At 35.9% G+C, this 13325-nt stretch overlaps 1 protein-coding gene across 4 annotated transcripts in view; it reads right to left on the minus strand.

Moving 5' to 3' along the window:
• Positions 1–1258: 1258 nt before the first annotated feature.
• The window catches only part of nek1 (NIMA-related kinase 1), a 108846-nt gene continuing 96779 nt past the window's right edge, over positions 1259–13325 (minus strand). For all 4 annotated transcript variants that reach the window (XM_088627818.1, XM_088627828.1, XM_088627837.1 and 1 more), the window contains one exon: positions 1259–2066. In XM_088627818.1, coding sequence (XP_088483944.1) covers positions 2053–2066 — 14 coding nt within the window. In that variant the 3' untranslated portion in view covers positions 1259–2052. The remainder of the gene's footprint in view (positions 2067–13325) is intronic.

Raw genomic sequence — 13325 nt, forward strand, 5'->3', positions numbered from 1 at the left:
ATTTAATGGCAACATCAGCTCAAAGATTTGGTTCAAACCACCAAATGGAGACCGGTTTGCCGACAAGCGGACCCTGCTGATGCAGGATTAACGCTAGGATGAGAGATTACTTTTTTCCAGGGCCCCTAGTGGAAGTAGTTGCTATTACAACTACTTCAAAGACCAGCTTGTCACACTGATGTATGCCTCTCATGACTCTTTTCCAGGGTCAGTACTTGAAGAGCTGTAAGAAGGTGTAAAATTCCATTAATCATAGGAGCTTGATTACCAATTTTGTGGAGTGGTGTCATCTTAACCATCTCCATCTTAACACCAGCAAGACCAAAGAAATGATCTTTGACTTTCGAAGGAATAAGCCTCCGCTGAACCCTGTTTCCATCCAGGGTGAGGACATAGAGGGCGTACATTCCTACAAGTACTTAGGGGTACACCTGGATGATAAGCTGGAGTGGTCTGGTTACACTGATGCCCTGTACAAGAAGGGTCAGAGCCAACTCTATTTTCTTAGGAGACTCAGGTCCTTTGGTGTGTGTGGAACACTGCTACACATTTTTTATGAATCAGTGGTGGCAGCGGCCATCTTCTACGCTGTGGTGTGCTGGGGCAGCAGCATCATGACAAAAGATGCAAATAGGCTCAATAAACTCATCAAGAAGGCTGGCACTGTACTGGGGATGAGCCTTGACCCCATGGAGGTGGTGGCTGAGAGGAGAATGCTGACCAAGCTCACAACCATCATGAACAACACCTCTCATCTGCTTCATGGGACTGTTACTGGGCAGCGGAGCACATTTAGCAATAGACTGCTCCAGCTACGGTGTTCAAGGGAACGTTTCCGCAGGTCTTTCCTCCCGGCGGCTGTTAGGGTCTATAACGATGCCCTTGGCTAGGACTTTTAGCCCTTCATTTGCTCCTCTATGGACAGCATGTTTACTCCATTGTACTTTTTGGACAATCAGTCTGTATAAACCTATGCACATTTTGCACATATTTTATTGTTTTTACAGTGACTATGATCAGCACATTTTGCACACACCTATGTATTTATTTTTATTTATCTTGTTTGTCTTTTGTTTTATAACTATTCTGATGTCTGTTTTGCTTGTCTTGGGCTGGACTGCTGTAACACATCAATTTCCCTACGGGATTAATAAAGTATTATCTATCTCTAAACCAATAATGAACTGATAACTTGTAGACTTCTAAACTTCACAGTAGCTCAACTATTCCATGCAAAAGAAAATACAAAAATCAAAAATGCTAGCAAAAGGTAAGCATTTATTTTACATTTAAAGATCGATACATATCAGCATTTATATTAACGAAAAAGAGCACTTTAAAATCTCGATTTTACTAAAATTTAAATACCTTGCTGTTTTTAATTTTATACAACATTCCTATTATCACATGTAGTCAACTGTAATTGAAACCTTATCATTGCACACATTTTGATTCCTTCAAAGTAGACTGTCTTTTAAATAATTTTCAAGTTAAGTGAATAAAAAAAAGTATTAATAAACTTTGAAAAAGTGGTTTATCGGATAGAACAAGAAGTGTACACATTTGAGAATGAAAGGGTTTGCTGCCTCGTGAATCTGACCTGATTACTTAAAAAAGGTCAAATAGAAAGATTACACAGAAGGCTCATGATTTAATAATCCTAAATTATCAAGAATATCAGGTACAACTGTTTTTCCTCTTTTTCAGAGTCAAATAATTTACAGGTTGATTTCTGATTACTGGTGAAGTATTTAATGTTGACTACATGTCTATATTTACCCATCAAAAATTACACTTGGTTATGTACTACATTATATGCTTCCACATTAGAAAGATTGCGATAAGAAAAAGAAAAATAATTATGAGAAAAAATTCGAAGATGCTACAAATGATCTGCTGTGAACCAGTAATTTACCATGCATCCATTACATGCTTGACCGACTTTTGCACTCCAGTAGCTGTGCTCCAAAAACCTGTGCAAGACCACTCTTTCACTCATCACAGCCTGGGAAGATGTCAATTGCTTACAGATCTTCACCTGAAGAGAAGGCTCTATTCATCATTGTCTGGGAGAAAAAAAAATCTTCATGTTAATAATGCAGCTACTCATTGTATTACAGATTCTCTAGATTCCTAAAAAAGAAATAAGCATTTTATAACACTGATATTTGAACTTGTATATGAATTATGATGGACTGAACTAGTCTAACCAGCTCTACAGTAAAAGTGGCAAAATTGGAATCAGTAAATCAATTTGAAAATCATTTAAATTAAAACCTTTTTGATACTCTGATACCTCACATAGCAGCTACACAGAAGAAGCAGATAAGTGCTCTACAGGCCTTATCTAGTTCTCTTTAGGAACCAGGACTTGGACACTTGCAATGCAATGGAGCTTTCAACGGTGCAGAAGATCTATATGAACTCAGTGCATGCACCGAGATATTAACATTCAGACAGCCTATCTGTACTACCACAAATACAGATCCAGCCACGTCATTTTTTAACTGTTGTACCAAGTTATTATTCAGCATGCCAAACTTATATTTTCACTGCCCAAAGACGACGGATAGGTGACCTTTGTGGTGTGTCAAATCTTAGTGAAACGGTACCTTGATTTAATGTTATACTACTTTAAAACCACTTAATATGGAATATTAATATGGCATCATGAAAATAAAGGGACATTTTTGCAGTTGAAAAGAAAAATAAAGTATAACATTTCTGAATGTCATTAACTACATTTTAGGAAAATAAGGTAGACAACAGTCTAGCAGTATTCCACCTTCTTCATAAATATTTTCTGCTTTTTTATTTGTTCATTTAACCATATTTCCCATGAACACTTGCCGTCATTATTGTAATGGAAAACACTTGCAGAAAATAGAAGCAATGTTTGCAACTTTTAGCAAGAAAAATTATGTTTTGGTGGTTCAGTGGTAGAATCTCAACTGCCACTTGGGAGGTCAAGGTTTATATCCTGGCCAATATACAAATTGTTTAACAAATTGCCCCTGAAGCATAATAAAGACTGTCTCTGATAATAAAATAAATATGCATACAATACCCACATTTTTATTAGTTCCATATAGCTTGGTATTTAAAATATTAAAATAAAATTGAAAGAAGTTAAGTAATGACATGAATGAACTTTGATATGATAGAGTTGGAATAAAGTGTTAAGTGCCATGGTACACCAGTAAAGAAAACCAGATGCTCAGAGAAAGTAAGAGAATTGAAATATGCCCTTAAACAGAAAATGCAATGAAATTTAAAAAAAATTAATACTACTCATTAAAGCCACTATGCATAATATTTTGTCATTATAATCTAAAATGCTTATATAATTTGTTTTTTGTAGCCATTTTCTTTATGTTACCACACCTAGCGTTGTTGTGCTTTCCTTCAAAAGATACTGTAGTGGCTTTAAAACCATACAATATTGTATTATATTTAAAAGCAAATAAACATATTTGATTTGAATTACTTTGCACACTGTGTTACATTCTGTGCTCAAATTGCTTTGTCATATAGCGACACACCTAGATTTTATTAAATATTGTTGCTTGCACCAACCTTGGGATCACTGTTTTATGCTGGTGTCCCTGCAACTCCAGATATAAAATCCTGGCTACGCCACTGTTGTCAGCCACGTTTCTAGGTCCATTTACATGATAAAGACACCTTAGCAGTGTTTTGAGCAGGGGACAGAGAAATTATAGGACTTAACAATGTTTATGACTTTAGAATAAATGATTTTAGAATAAATTAATAATAATAATTTTATTTAGAATAAATCTTACATTATATATTCACAGCATAATTTGTCTTACATATTGTAAAGTAACATTGATACGTAGCATTAATATACAGCATTAAGAAAATCGACATTATTTTAACACCTGATGAAGGCTCCATGGCCGAAAAGTTGTTTTCTTTCTTCTCTTTTCAGCATGGAATAAACCTTTTTGTTCCTTTTATTATTAATATTAATTTTATAGTTAACATACTGACATACAGATTTAATTAAAATGTCAATATAGTATACAGTGCCTTCAGAAAGTATTCACCCCTCAGATTATTTCTCATTCTGCTGTTGCAAAGTCAAATTAAAGCATATTTAAAAGGGCTTTTTTCCACTCCTGTAGAAGTAACTCTCTCTGTTAAAATGAAATAAAGTATTTTTAAATGTCTTCAGAATTATATTAAAAATTAAAATCTTAACATTACTTAATTGATAAGTGTTCACCCCCTTTGTTTTAACAACCTAAATTGGGTGAGGTATTCAATTATCTTGAGAGATCACACTAAATACACCTGTGTTCAATTGCTTGATTGCACAATAAATATCACTGACTTTGTGAGGTCTCAACTAAAACAACAGATCAGATCAGTCCTGCTTTAATTAAAACCAAGGAGCTACCCGTGATACTTCGAGATGAAGTTGTTAGGAGGAAAAAAGCTGGAGAAGGTTATAAAAAAATTGGCAAAGCTTTGAACCTTCCTAGGAGCACCATGATGTCCATGGTAACAAAATGGAATAAACATGACACAACCCACACACTACTAAGATGAGGCCATCCTACCAAACTGAGCAACCGGACAAGAAAGGCAATTGTCAAAGTGGCCAGCTACAACACAAGTTGCAGAGGTCTTTGGCGGAAATGGGAGAAACTGTCCATCAACAATCTCTTCAGCACTTCACAGATTTTGCCTCTTTGGGGGAGTGGCTAGAAGGAAGCCACTTCTGAGAAAGGCCAACATTAAGTCAGGCCTGGAGTTTGCAAGATGCCATGTGACAAAACCTGAAACCTTTTGGAAGAAAATGGTGTGGTCTTGATGAGACTAGAGGATCTCTTTGGCCTGAAAGCAAAGTGCTATGTTTGGTGCAAACCAAATACAGGCCAACACCCAGGTAACACATTCCCTACTGTCAAGCACGGTGGTGGCAGCATCATGCAATTGGGTTGCTTTTCAGCAGAAGGAACTGGAAAGGTTGTTGCCATCAAGGGCAACATGGATGGAGCTAAATACAGGCAGATCCTTGAGGAGAACCTGTTTCAGTTAGCCAGAGATCTGCGTTTAGGGCGAAGATTCATTTTCCAGCAGGACAATGACCCAAAGCACATGGCATAAACTATCAAGGAATGGCTTGAAAAAAAGGTTAGTATTCTGGAATGGCCCAGCCAGAGCCCAAACTTGAATACAATTATTGAAGGGAGAAAAAAATATTTCAATTTGTTCAAATCTGGAGGCATAACAGAAACAAAATGTGAAAAAAGACAAGGGGGTGAATACATTCTGAAGGCACTGTACATATTTTATGACTCGATAGTTTTAATTATCCCTAAAGGAATGTTATAAATTTTATAAAAGCTAACAAACTGCTTGTCTTTTAGCTTCCTAACTATTTATAACCCTGGCAAGTGGAAACATACCAGGGGGCATCTATAGCTCAGTGGAAAAGTACAGCTCATGTCTTAAAAAGAGTAAAAAGGGAAGTCGAATAATGTCTTGTTTTGCGAATGTAAGCAATAACGAATGTCTTAATAAGGAGCTTGAATAAAAAACTAATGATTAGGGATTAGGTAATCTATGTTAAAGGTAGGAAGTCTGTCTGTCACTGTGTATAAAAAGTGCTGAGCAATGTCTTTCGGGAAAACTAGGTTCTGCTAGCTGATCTCCCGTATGCATACGAATAAACAGCTCTTCTTTCACCAACACCTGGACTCTGACATTTTAATGTTTCTTCATCCCCAAGGGACAACTAGTTAAAAGTACAACTTGCGCATTGGCTGGGAATCGAACCCAGGCCTTCCATGTGGTAGGCGAAACTTCTACCACTCAGCTGTCAATGTGTCACTCTGATTGGATAAGTTAAATTAAAAAAAACTACAAGCATTTCATTCCATTACACTACAAAGAAACAAAGAGTATACTATATATATTTATCAACAACAAATAATTAAAATTACTGATGTTATAATTTGCAGAGAAAGTGAAACTAAACAAACCAGAAGTGTTTCCAACATCTGAATAATAATTGCTAGGTGAAAACCTGTATGAAATAAATTAACACACAAATTATTATAAATCATATTAGAAATCAAAAACATTGTCATAATTATTGCGGCACTGTTGTGGTGAAAGTGTGGTGTCCTTAAAGAAAAACCCTTATAGTACAGATTCGTATCTGCTCCAATACTTATAATACGCAACTGTACAGTAAGGCCTCTTTTTTTATAAATGTGTGAAAGCGTGCTTGTTTTTTTTTCCAAATGAATGTAAAAAACTCCAATACCTTTCCTATAACCTTCCTGTATGTTTATGAGTGTGATACAGTGGTGTGAAAAAGTGTTTGCCCCCTTCCTGATTTCTTATTTTGTTGCATGTTTGTTACACTGAAATGTTTCAGATCACCAAACAAATTGAAATATTAGACAAAGATAACACAAGTAAACACAAAATGCAGTTTTTAAATGAAGGTTTTTATTATTAAGGGGAAAAAAAATCCAAACCTACATGGCCCTACATGAAAAAGTGATTATGTTTGTCTAATATTTCAATTTGTTTGATGATATGAAACATTGTCAAACATGTCAAACATCAGTGTGACAAACATGCAAAAAAATAAGAAATCAGGAAGGGGCAAACACTTTTTCACACCACTGTATGAATGATACAGTGTTCTGTGTTCTGCCACTAGTTACCTTTCTGTTTGTAGTTTTCCACACTGCCACATCAGCAGTACTAAAAAACTGCTAAACTTAAAGGGAAAGGTTACTGGCAAGCCAGCCATAAATAACTGATGTATGTATTTTTTCTAGTTTAAATGTATAAAAAGCCTCACATGACTTTATTAAAGTTTATTAAAGTTTAAAAGTTTGAACGTTATTCTGTAGTTTGTAAGCTATTGTATTAAGTTGCTTTATTTGTTTTAAAACTACCCACCCCTATAACAGATATGAGCCAGTCCCTTTAAGTACGCTGGGCAAACGTCCCGAGATCGAATTCTTCCGCGACGGGGGTACCTTTAAAGCGGAGACGACGGCACCGAAATTTTTTGGCGCGCCCTCTCTTTAAAGCCCTGGCCAAATACGAAGACAGTACGTACAGTTATAATTCAAACGGAATTAAAAACTACACATCCCAGTTACCATGGTGGTGCTTGTGATCATTGCGTTTAACCAACGAAACAGGGCGAAAAATCAGTCACATGACTTTGGGGCAGAGTTTCGAAAGCTTAACCTATCAGCAACAAAGCGAAATTTACACGATAGGCTACCTCAAACTGTCAGTTACACGACTGTGTATGTCGCTTAAGCCACTCCTATTTGGCATTTTAGTTATGGAGGCGAGAAGACGCCCCCCCCCCCCCCCCTCTCTGGGTGTCTGATTTGCCGCCATGTTTAACCGTCCGTGTCCGAATCGCAGTAGCTACGCGTACGAAATAAAGTTCATCCCAGCTACAAAACATATATATTTTTGTGGTAAGAGGGCGCAAAACATCAGTATTTACTGCTTTTAATTACTGTACGATTTATAGTTGAAATCTGAGCCTAGATATAAAGTTAGATATAAAGTTAAAATCTCGACAAAGCAATGTAGGAAATACAGAGAAAAGAAATCCTTTCTGACATCTAAAATCAGTTTCGATCAAGGTCTCTAAAACGAACAAGAAAAAGAGGATTTTCGGAGGGCAATTACGCTGTGTTTATATAGGATAAGTGATCTATGAGCAATCTAATTTCTTGTTCGTTTAAAACAGTGAAATGTCAGCTGCAAAAGATCGCACCAGAAACAGCACTCTCTCTGCCTGTCATAGACGTTCAGGAAAGGCTGAATGAAGTCATGTCAAGAACAATAATTCGGTGATCAATAATAACAGTTGTAGGACAAGAAACAAAAGATAATGAAAACTTCTTTAGGCTAAAACTCAAGTTCATTCTACAAATTAAGGCAAATGAAAATTCAGGATGTTAAAGTGCTAGAGGTGTAAAAAATACAAAAATGCACATGAGTAAAAAGTTTTAGAAATGGAGCAGGTGTTGCTTTGAAATAAGCAAACAGAAAAAAAGCCATGACTAAAGTGCAGAAGAGGGATGCAGGAACACTTGCTTAGATATACAAAAAAAATCACAAAAAGGTGTATGTTTCAAAAGAACATGCAAACATGTTCATCATGTACATCAATTTCCCTTCACGATCAATAAAGTCTTATCTATAAACATGAAACAGAGTGAGGAATCAGAAAATTAGCATGCATAAAAAACAGTAATTCTGTCAATAAGCCCTAAATGAATTAATAGCAACCATGGTTTCATGGAGGGCTTCTCAGATAGTTGGGCATTCAGGTAGATTGCCAGGTGAAAGGATTTGTAAACATACTTTGTTAAAGCAAGTCAGTTTTTTCTGCAACACATAAAAGACATTTTTCCCAGAAAGTTTAGCCTTTGTCACTAATGAAACCACTAAATAAAGACATAAATATAGAAATCTTAAGATTTTGTTATTCAATGTTGGTAGCAGGATGAACTGTGCTAAGTGTATATTTTGTCGCAGCTTTGCTGCAAGATGTTAACAGTGAAAAAAGGTATTTAGAAATGAGTTATTTCAAGAAGAAAATGTTCAGAATAATTGCAAATCTAGCAGGATAGAGAAAGCACAGAAAACAGGCAGTTAGATTGATCAGATTAGTATGAAAAGTTATTTAGCAAAGGGAATGAGAAGAGTGACAAACTAGTATGCTTTAGATCTTTTTATCTGGACCAGGGAAAACTGATCATGTTTCTCTATAACAATAATAAAAAACTTTATTTTATATATCACCTTTAAAAGTGGCATCTCAAAGCAATACAGTAGATATAAAAACAGATAAAAGGACCACAGATTACAAAGTAAATACATATAAGAAAGACAAGCAGTTAGAGGTGCTACCAAAATTAGAAAATGAAGCAGATACAGACACTAAGTCTTCTGAAAAGAAAGGTTCTGAGGTTAGATTTAAATGCACTCAGGGTACGTGACTGATATCACTGGGAATACAAATTGAGAGCTCTGGGGTGCAGCTAGAGAAGACCCTGTCACCCACAGAATGTAGATGTTCTTGAGGACAGCTAGAAGACCAGAGTCAGACGGACAAAGGTGGGGAGTAGACAGATAATAAGCCATATACTGTAGGTACTGAATGAGGATGAGGATTTTGAAGTTGACTCGAAACCTGATAGGTAACCAATGCAAGGACTTGAAAACAGGTGTAATGCATCCCTGATAGGATTCTCGCTGTCATATTCTGAACATATTGAAGATTGCTCAGTGTGGATTTAATTTCCCCAGTGAACAGGATGTGCATTTATTAATTCTAGAAAAAAAAGCCTTTCTTGATTTCTCTAGTTCTTAGTTTCTCTAGTTCCCTTTAAAATAAACTATTATTCCACAATGCAGAGTATTACTGTATATGGACAGTATTTACACATGATATTTGTGATTTAAAGAAATGAACACAAGCAGCTTTTCGAGATTTAAGTGTTGGCTGAGTTATTGCAGGATAAAAAACTAGAGATGTTGGTAAGAAGATAATTTTGGGATAGCTGAGGAATACACTGATAACAAGAACACTTCCTAATGGGGTTAGGCATACTTTTGATGAAGATGATGAAGTTAACAGACTGTATGTTTACATAGATACTGAAATGAGGATTGTATTTTAGATTTTGTGTAGTTGCTAGCATTGAACTGTGTGTTGGATGCACATGAATTGAAGGAATGGGCAAACATCGCTGATGCATATCCACAGAGCCAGCATATTAAGATGTTTATAATTATAGGCAATTTGTTTAAATAACTAGGTATGGATACTGATGTGCAAGAGAGGTGGAAAGGCTGTTTACTTAAGCCAGCACTATAAAATATTTTATTCTCAGTGAGATGCTGCCATTTCATAGTGGGTTTCTAACACTGTGTATAGTTCAATCCACACAGTGCCTTTACTTCCATCCATTTCTAATCTCTTTATCCGGTACAGAGGATTTGGAGCCTATCCCAGTAAGCAACGGACACAAGGCAGAATACACCCTGGACATAGCACCAGTCCATCACAGGACAGACAGACACAAACACACACACACCAGGGCCAGTTTTCCCATAAACCAATTAACTTACCAGTATGTTTTGGAGTGCGAGAGGGAGTCATATCACACATATGGAGAAAAACCATGTAACCCAGAGAGAACATGCAAACCCCACACACACAGGATGGGACCTGGGACCCCAGTGCTCCAAGATAGCAATGCTAACCACTTTGCCACCATTATAAATGGATGGATATCTTAGTTATCTTTCTAGTTCACAGGTTTGCATGCAAAATTTAATTTTGAAAGCCACTGAGACATCAGGTACTACTGTTGTATTTATGAAAAAGAAACAAAACAAAAAGCATACTAACAACTGTGCCATCCTACTCTTTAGTTAATACAATTTATTATTTATAAACAGTTAACATTGTTAGCAAAATATTTTGAATTATATTTAACCCTATTTTTTCTTTAGTTTGTATTTAACTTATTATATGATAGTCAGATTTAATGTATATTTGAACAATGAAAATATATTTTTACAAGATGCGGGGGAAAGTGCAACAAATTATTACAGTGCTAAATTTAATATTGATTGCTAATAGTTTATGCTAACACCTAATTTCTTAATTAGATGCATTTAAAACAGTGAACTAAGTGTAACATACCATTAAGAAATACAATCGAGAATAGTTTTGTGGTGTTTGTATGGATGTATAACGTAACAAAATTAAAGACGATTAAAATCTGTAATCTTTCCACTTGTAATGTCATTAGACAGAACAAGACGTTTCTGCTTTGTCTAAGGATGGTATCAAAAAGTAGTCTAGGTGGTGAGAAAGCTGTGCTTAATGATAATTAAGTGACTTAAAAGTAAAAAGAGATGGTTCATATTGCTTGATTAATTTTAAAAACTAAGTTATAAATGCAGACGCGATCGCTGCCATAAGCGCTCCAGGCAGTAGAACGTTCGTTCTGTACTGCTGCGCTCCGCGCCTCCTCCCTCTCTCGGTGCCGCGCCCCTCTCTGACGGAGCGCAGTGGGCGGTACGCTATTTTCAGAGCCTCTGATTGGGAAAAAAAGACCTGCTGATCAGTTTCACACACCAGGAAGAGAAAAGAATGGGATTTTTTCTCTTCGAAACGTCTGTTGTCTTTATGAAATTCGTGTATTTTAAACGTTTAATTAAGAAGTAAAAACCTTACAGCGTACACAAAGATTCTGAGCTGATCACGAGGAAGAAAAATCACCCATTTTTCGCGCATAAAAAGTGGTTTTTAACTCTCGAAACCTGTTTTTATATGTTTTAAAGTCGTGCAATGTCTAAGTTAAGCAGGAACACATCATTATATCTCATTATTTATTTATTTTTTTTAAAATTTAAAAATCGTTTGCCCAGCCTACTTTAAGGAAAGATGGTCCCGGGAAAGGAGGAGCTATAAAAGGGACTGGGAGATAGTGCCTTGGAAGGAAGGTGGGCTGAAAGGAGCTTCTGTGAATTTTGTTTTTGGTTATCACAATTTGAACCCAGTACACTAGTTTTGTTTGCATCTGAAGACTGCTGTTTTGGCCGTGTTTGTTATGATGTCAAACCTAGTTGCTTGGCTGGTAACAATATGCTTATATGCTTAAAAAAATTATATGCTTTTAAAGCTACTACATTTAATATACAGATGCAGCCATTCAAAATGCACGGTACAAACCCGTACCGCATGCAACTACAAACAATCCACCGCAGTCTACCGCGGTAAGTGATTGGCCAAAATGACCGACAGGGGCACTCGTGGTGCATTGGTCTGTAGTGAAAAGATTTAATAATTTAATCTCTTTACTGTGCACATTTTAATCCGCTTAGTATTGAATATTTATATGAAATTTTACCACTTTAGTAGCTGAGCATAAAAAGAAGACATCTGAAGGTCTAAACGATATTAATTTAGGAACATAAACATATTACTGTATGTAAACTGTACTGTATATGGCTGGTCTTGGTAGTTTAAATAAAAAATACACACCAGTCTTCCATTTCTCCCTAAACATTTTAAGCATCAAAGTTTTAAGAAACGGTCCCCAAATATGCGATTGCTGTATAGAATGAATTTGAATTAAAAAAAATTATTTTACACGAAAATTAAGCTGTTTACGTTCCTCTGCCTGAGAATATAGTCACTCATTGCTATGCAACGCAGAAACACAGCAACAGGTAACTAGCAAAGAGAGGACATTAGCTAGCCAATATGATAAAGGAATAAATGATTTTTTAAAATTTCTTTTGCACATTTATTTGAACATTTCCATCGATTGTACAAGCACTTGGAAACTTTCCAATCCCTAGTTCGTCTGCATTTTCTTTTACGCTCCCACTGGCGCCAGTCTGTGTCTTCAAGGATATAATGCCGGCGATTAGTGTTAAAATTGGGTTTCCAATAACGCTGCAGCAAACTCTTGTTTTTATGTCCACTATAACGGACAATCTCCCTTGCTTTTAACCCCTTTAGCTTTTCATAATTTCCTAAAATGAAAATGCGACAGAATTCTGTCCCAATACCAGAGATTACGGTACGGCTTTAGAATGGTGATTGGCTGACACCATCTGACACCCTTCTGATTGGAGAAAAAAGACCTGCTGATCTGTTCTACATACCAGGAAGACAACAGCATATGCTGCTTCTATTCGAAACACGCATTTTAAAAGTTTAATTAGGAAGTAAAAACCTTACAGTGTACACAGATTTCTAAACTGATCAGGATGAAGAAAAATCACCCGTGTTTCGTGCATAAAAAGTGGTTATTAACTATCGAAGCTATTTTTTTTTCGCTTGGCAATCTAACTGAATGCCGAACTACAGTATCTGAGAAGAGCCACAATTGAACTAGTGTTGATAATAAGAGAGAGAGAGAGTTACCCCATTTTGATTTAAATCGCAAACGCGTGTTTAAATAAATTTATTTTTTGATTCACAATCAGACAAATGCAACATAAATTGTTATATTTGCCTTCTAAGTATCTTAATAAACTTTCAGCATAGCTTTCTCCAGGTTTAGATTTATTTTTCTTGGGATTTTGGGATCAAAGGTGGAAAGATTAGATTGTAATCGTTTTTATTTTTTAAATAAGTTTAAGAAAAGTGTAATCTATACTAAAAAGCTGTATTTATTTAATACCACTCGATACTTATATTAATGGAGTTTAGTTGATACTGTTTAAACTTTTAATTATTTTAAACTGTATTACAGCATTGTACACATGTT

This window comes from Lepisosteus platostomus, chromosome 1 (genome assembly GCF_059453375.1).
Source record: "Lepisosteus platostomus isolate fLepPlt1 chromosome 1, fLepPlt1.hap1, whole genome shotgun sequence".
NCBI classification, from domain to species: domain Eukaryota; kingdom Metazoa; phylum Chordata; class Actinopteri; order Semionotiformes; family Lepisosteidae; genus Lepisosteus; species Lepisosteus platostomus.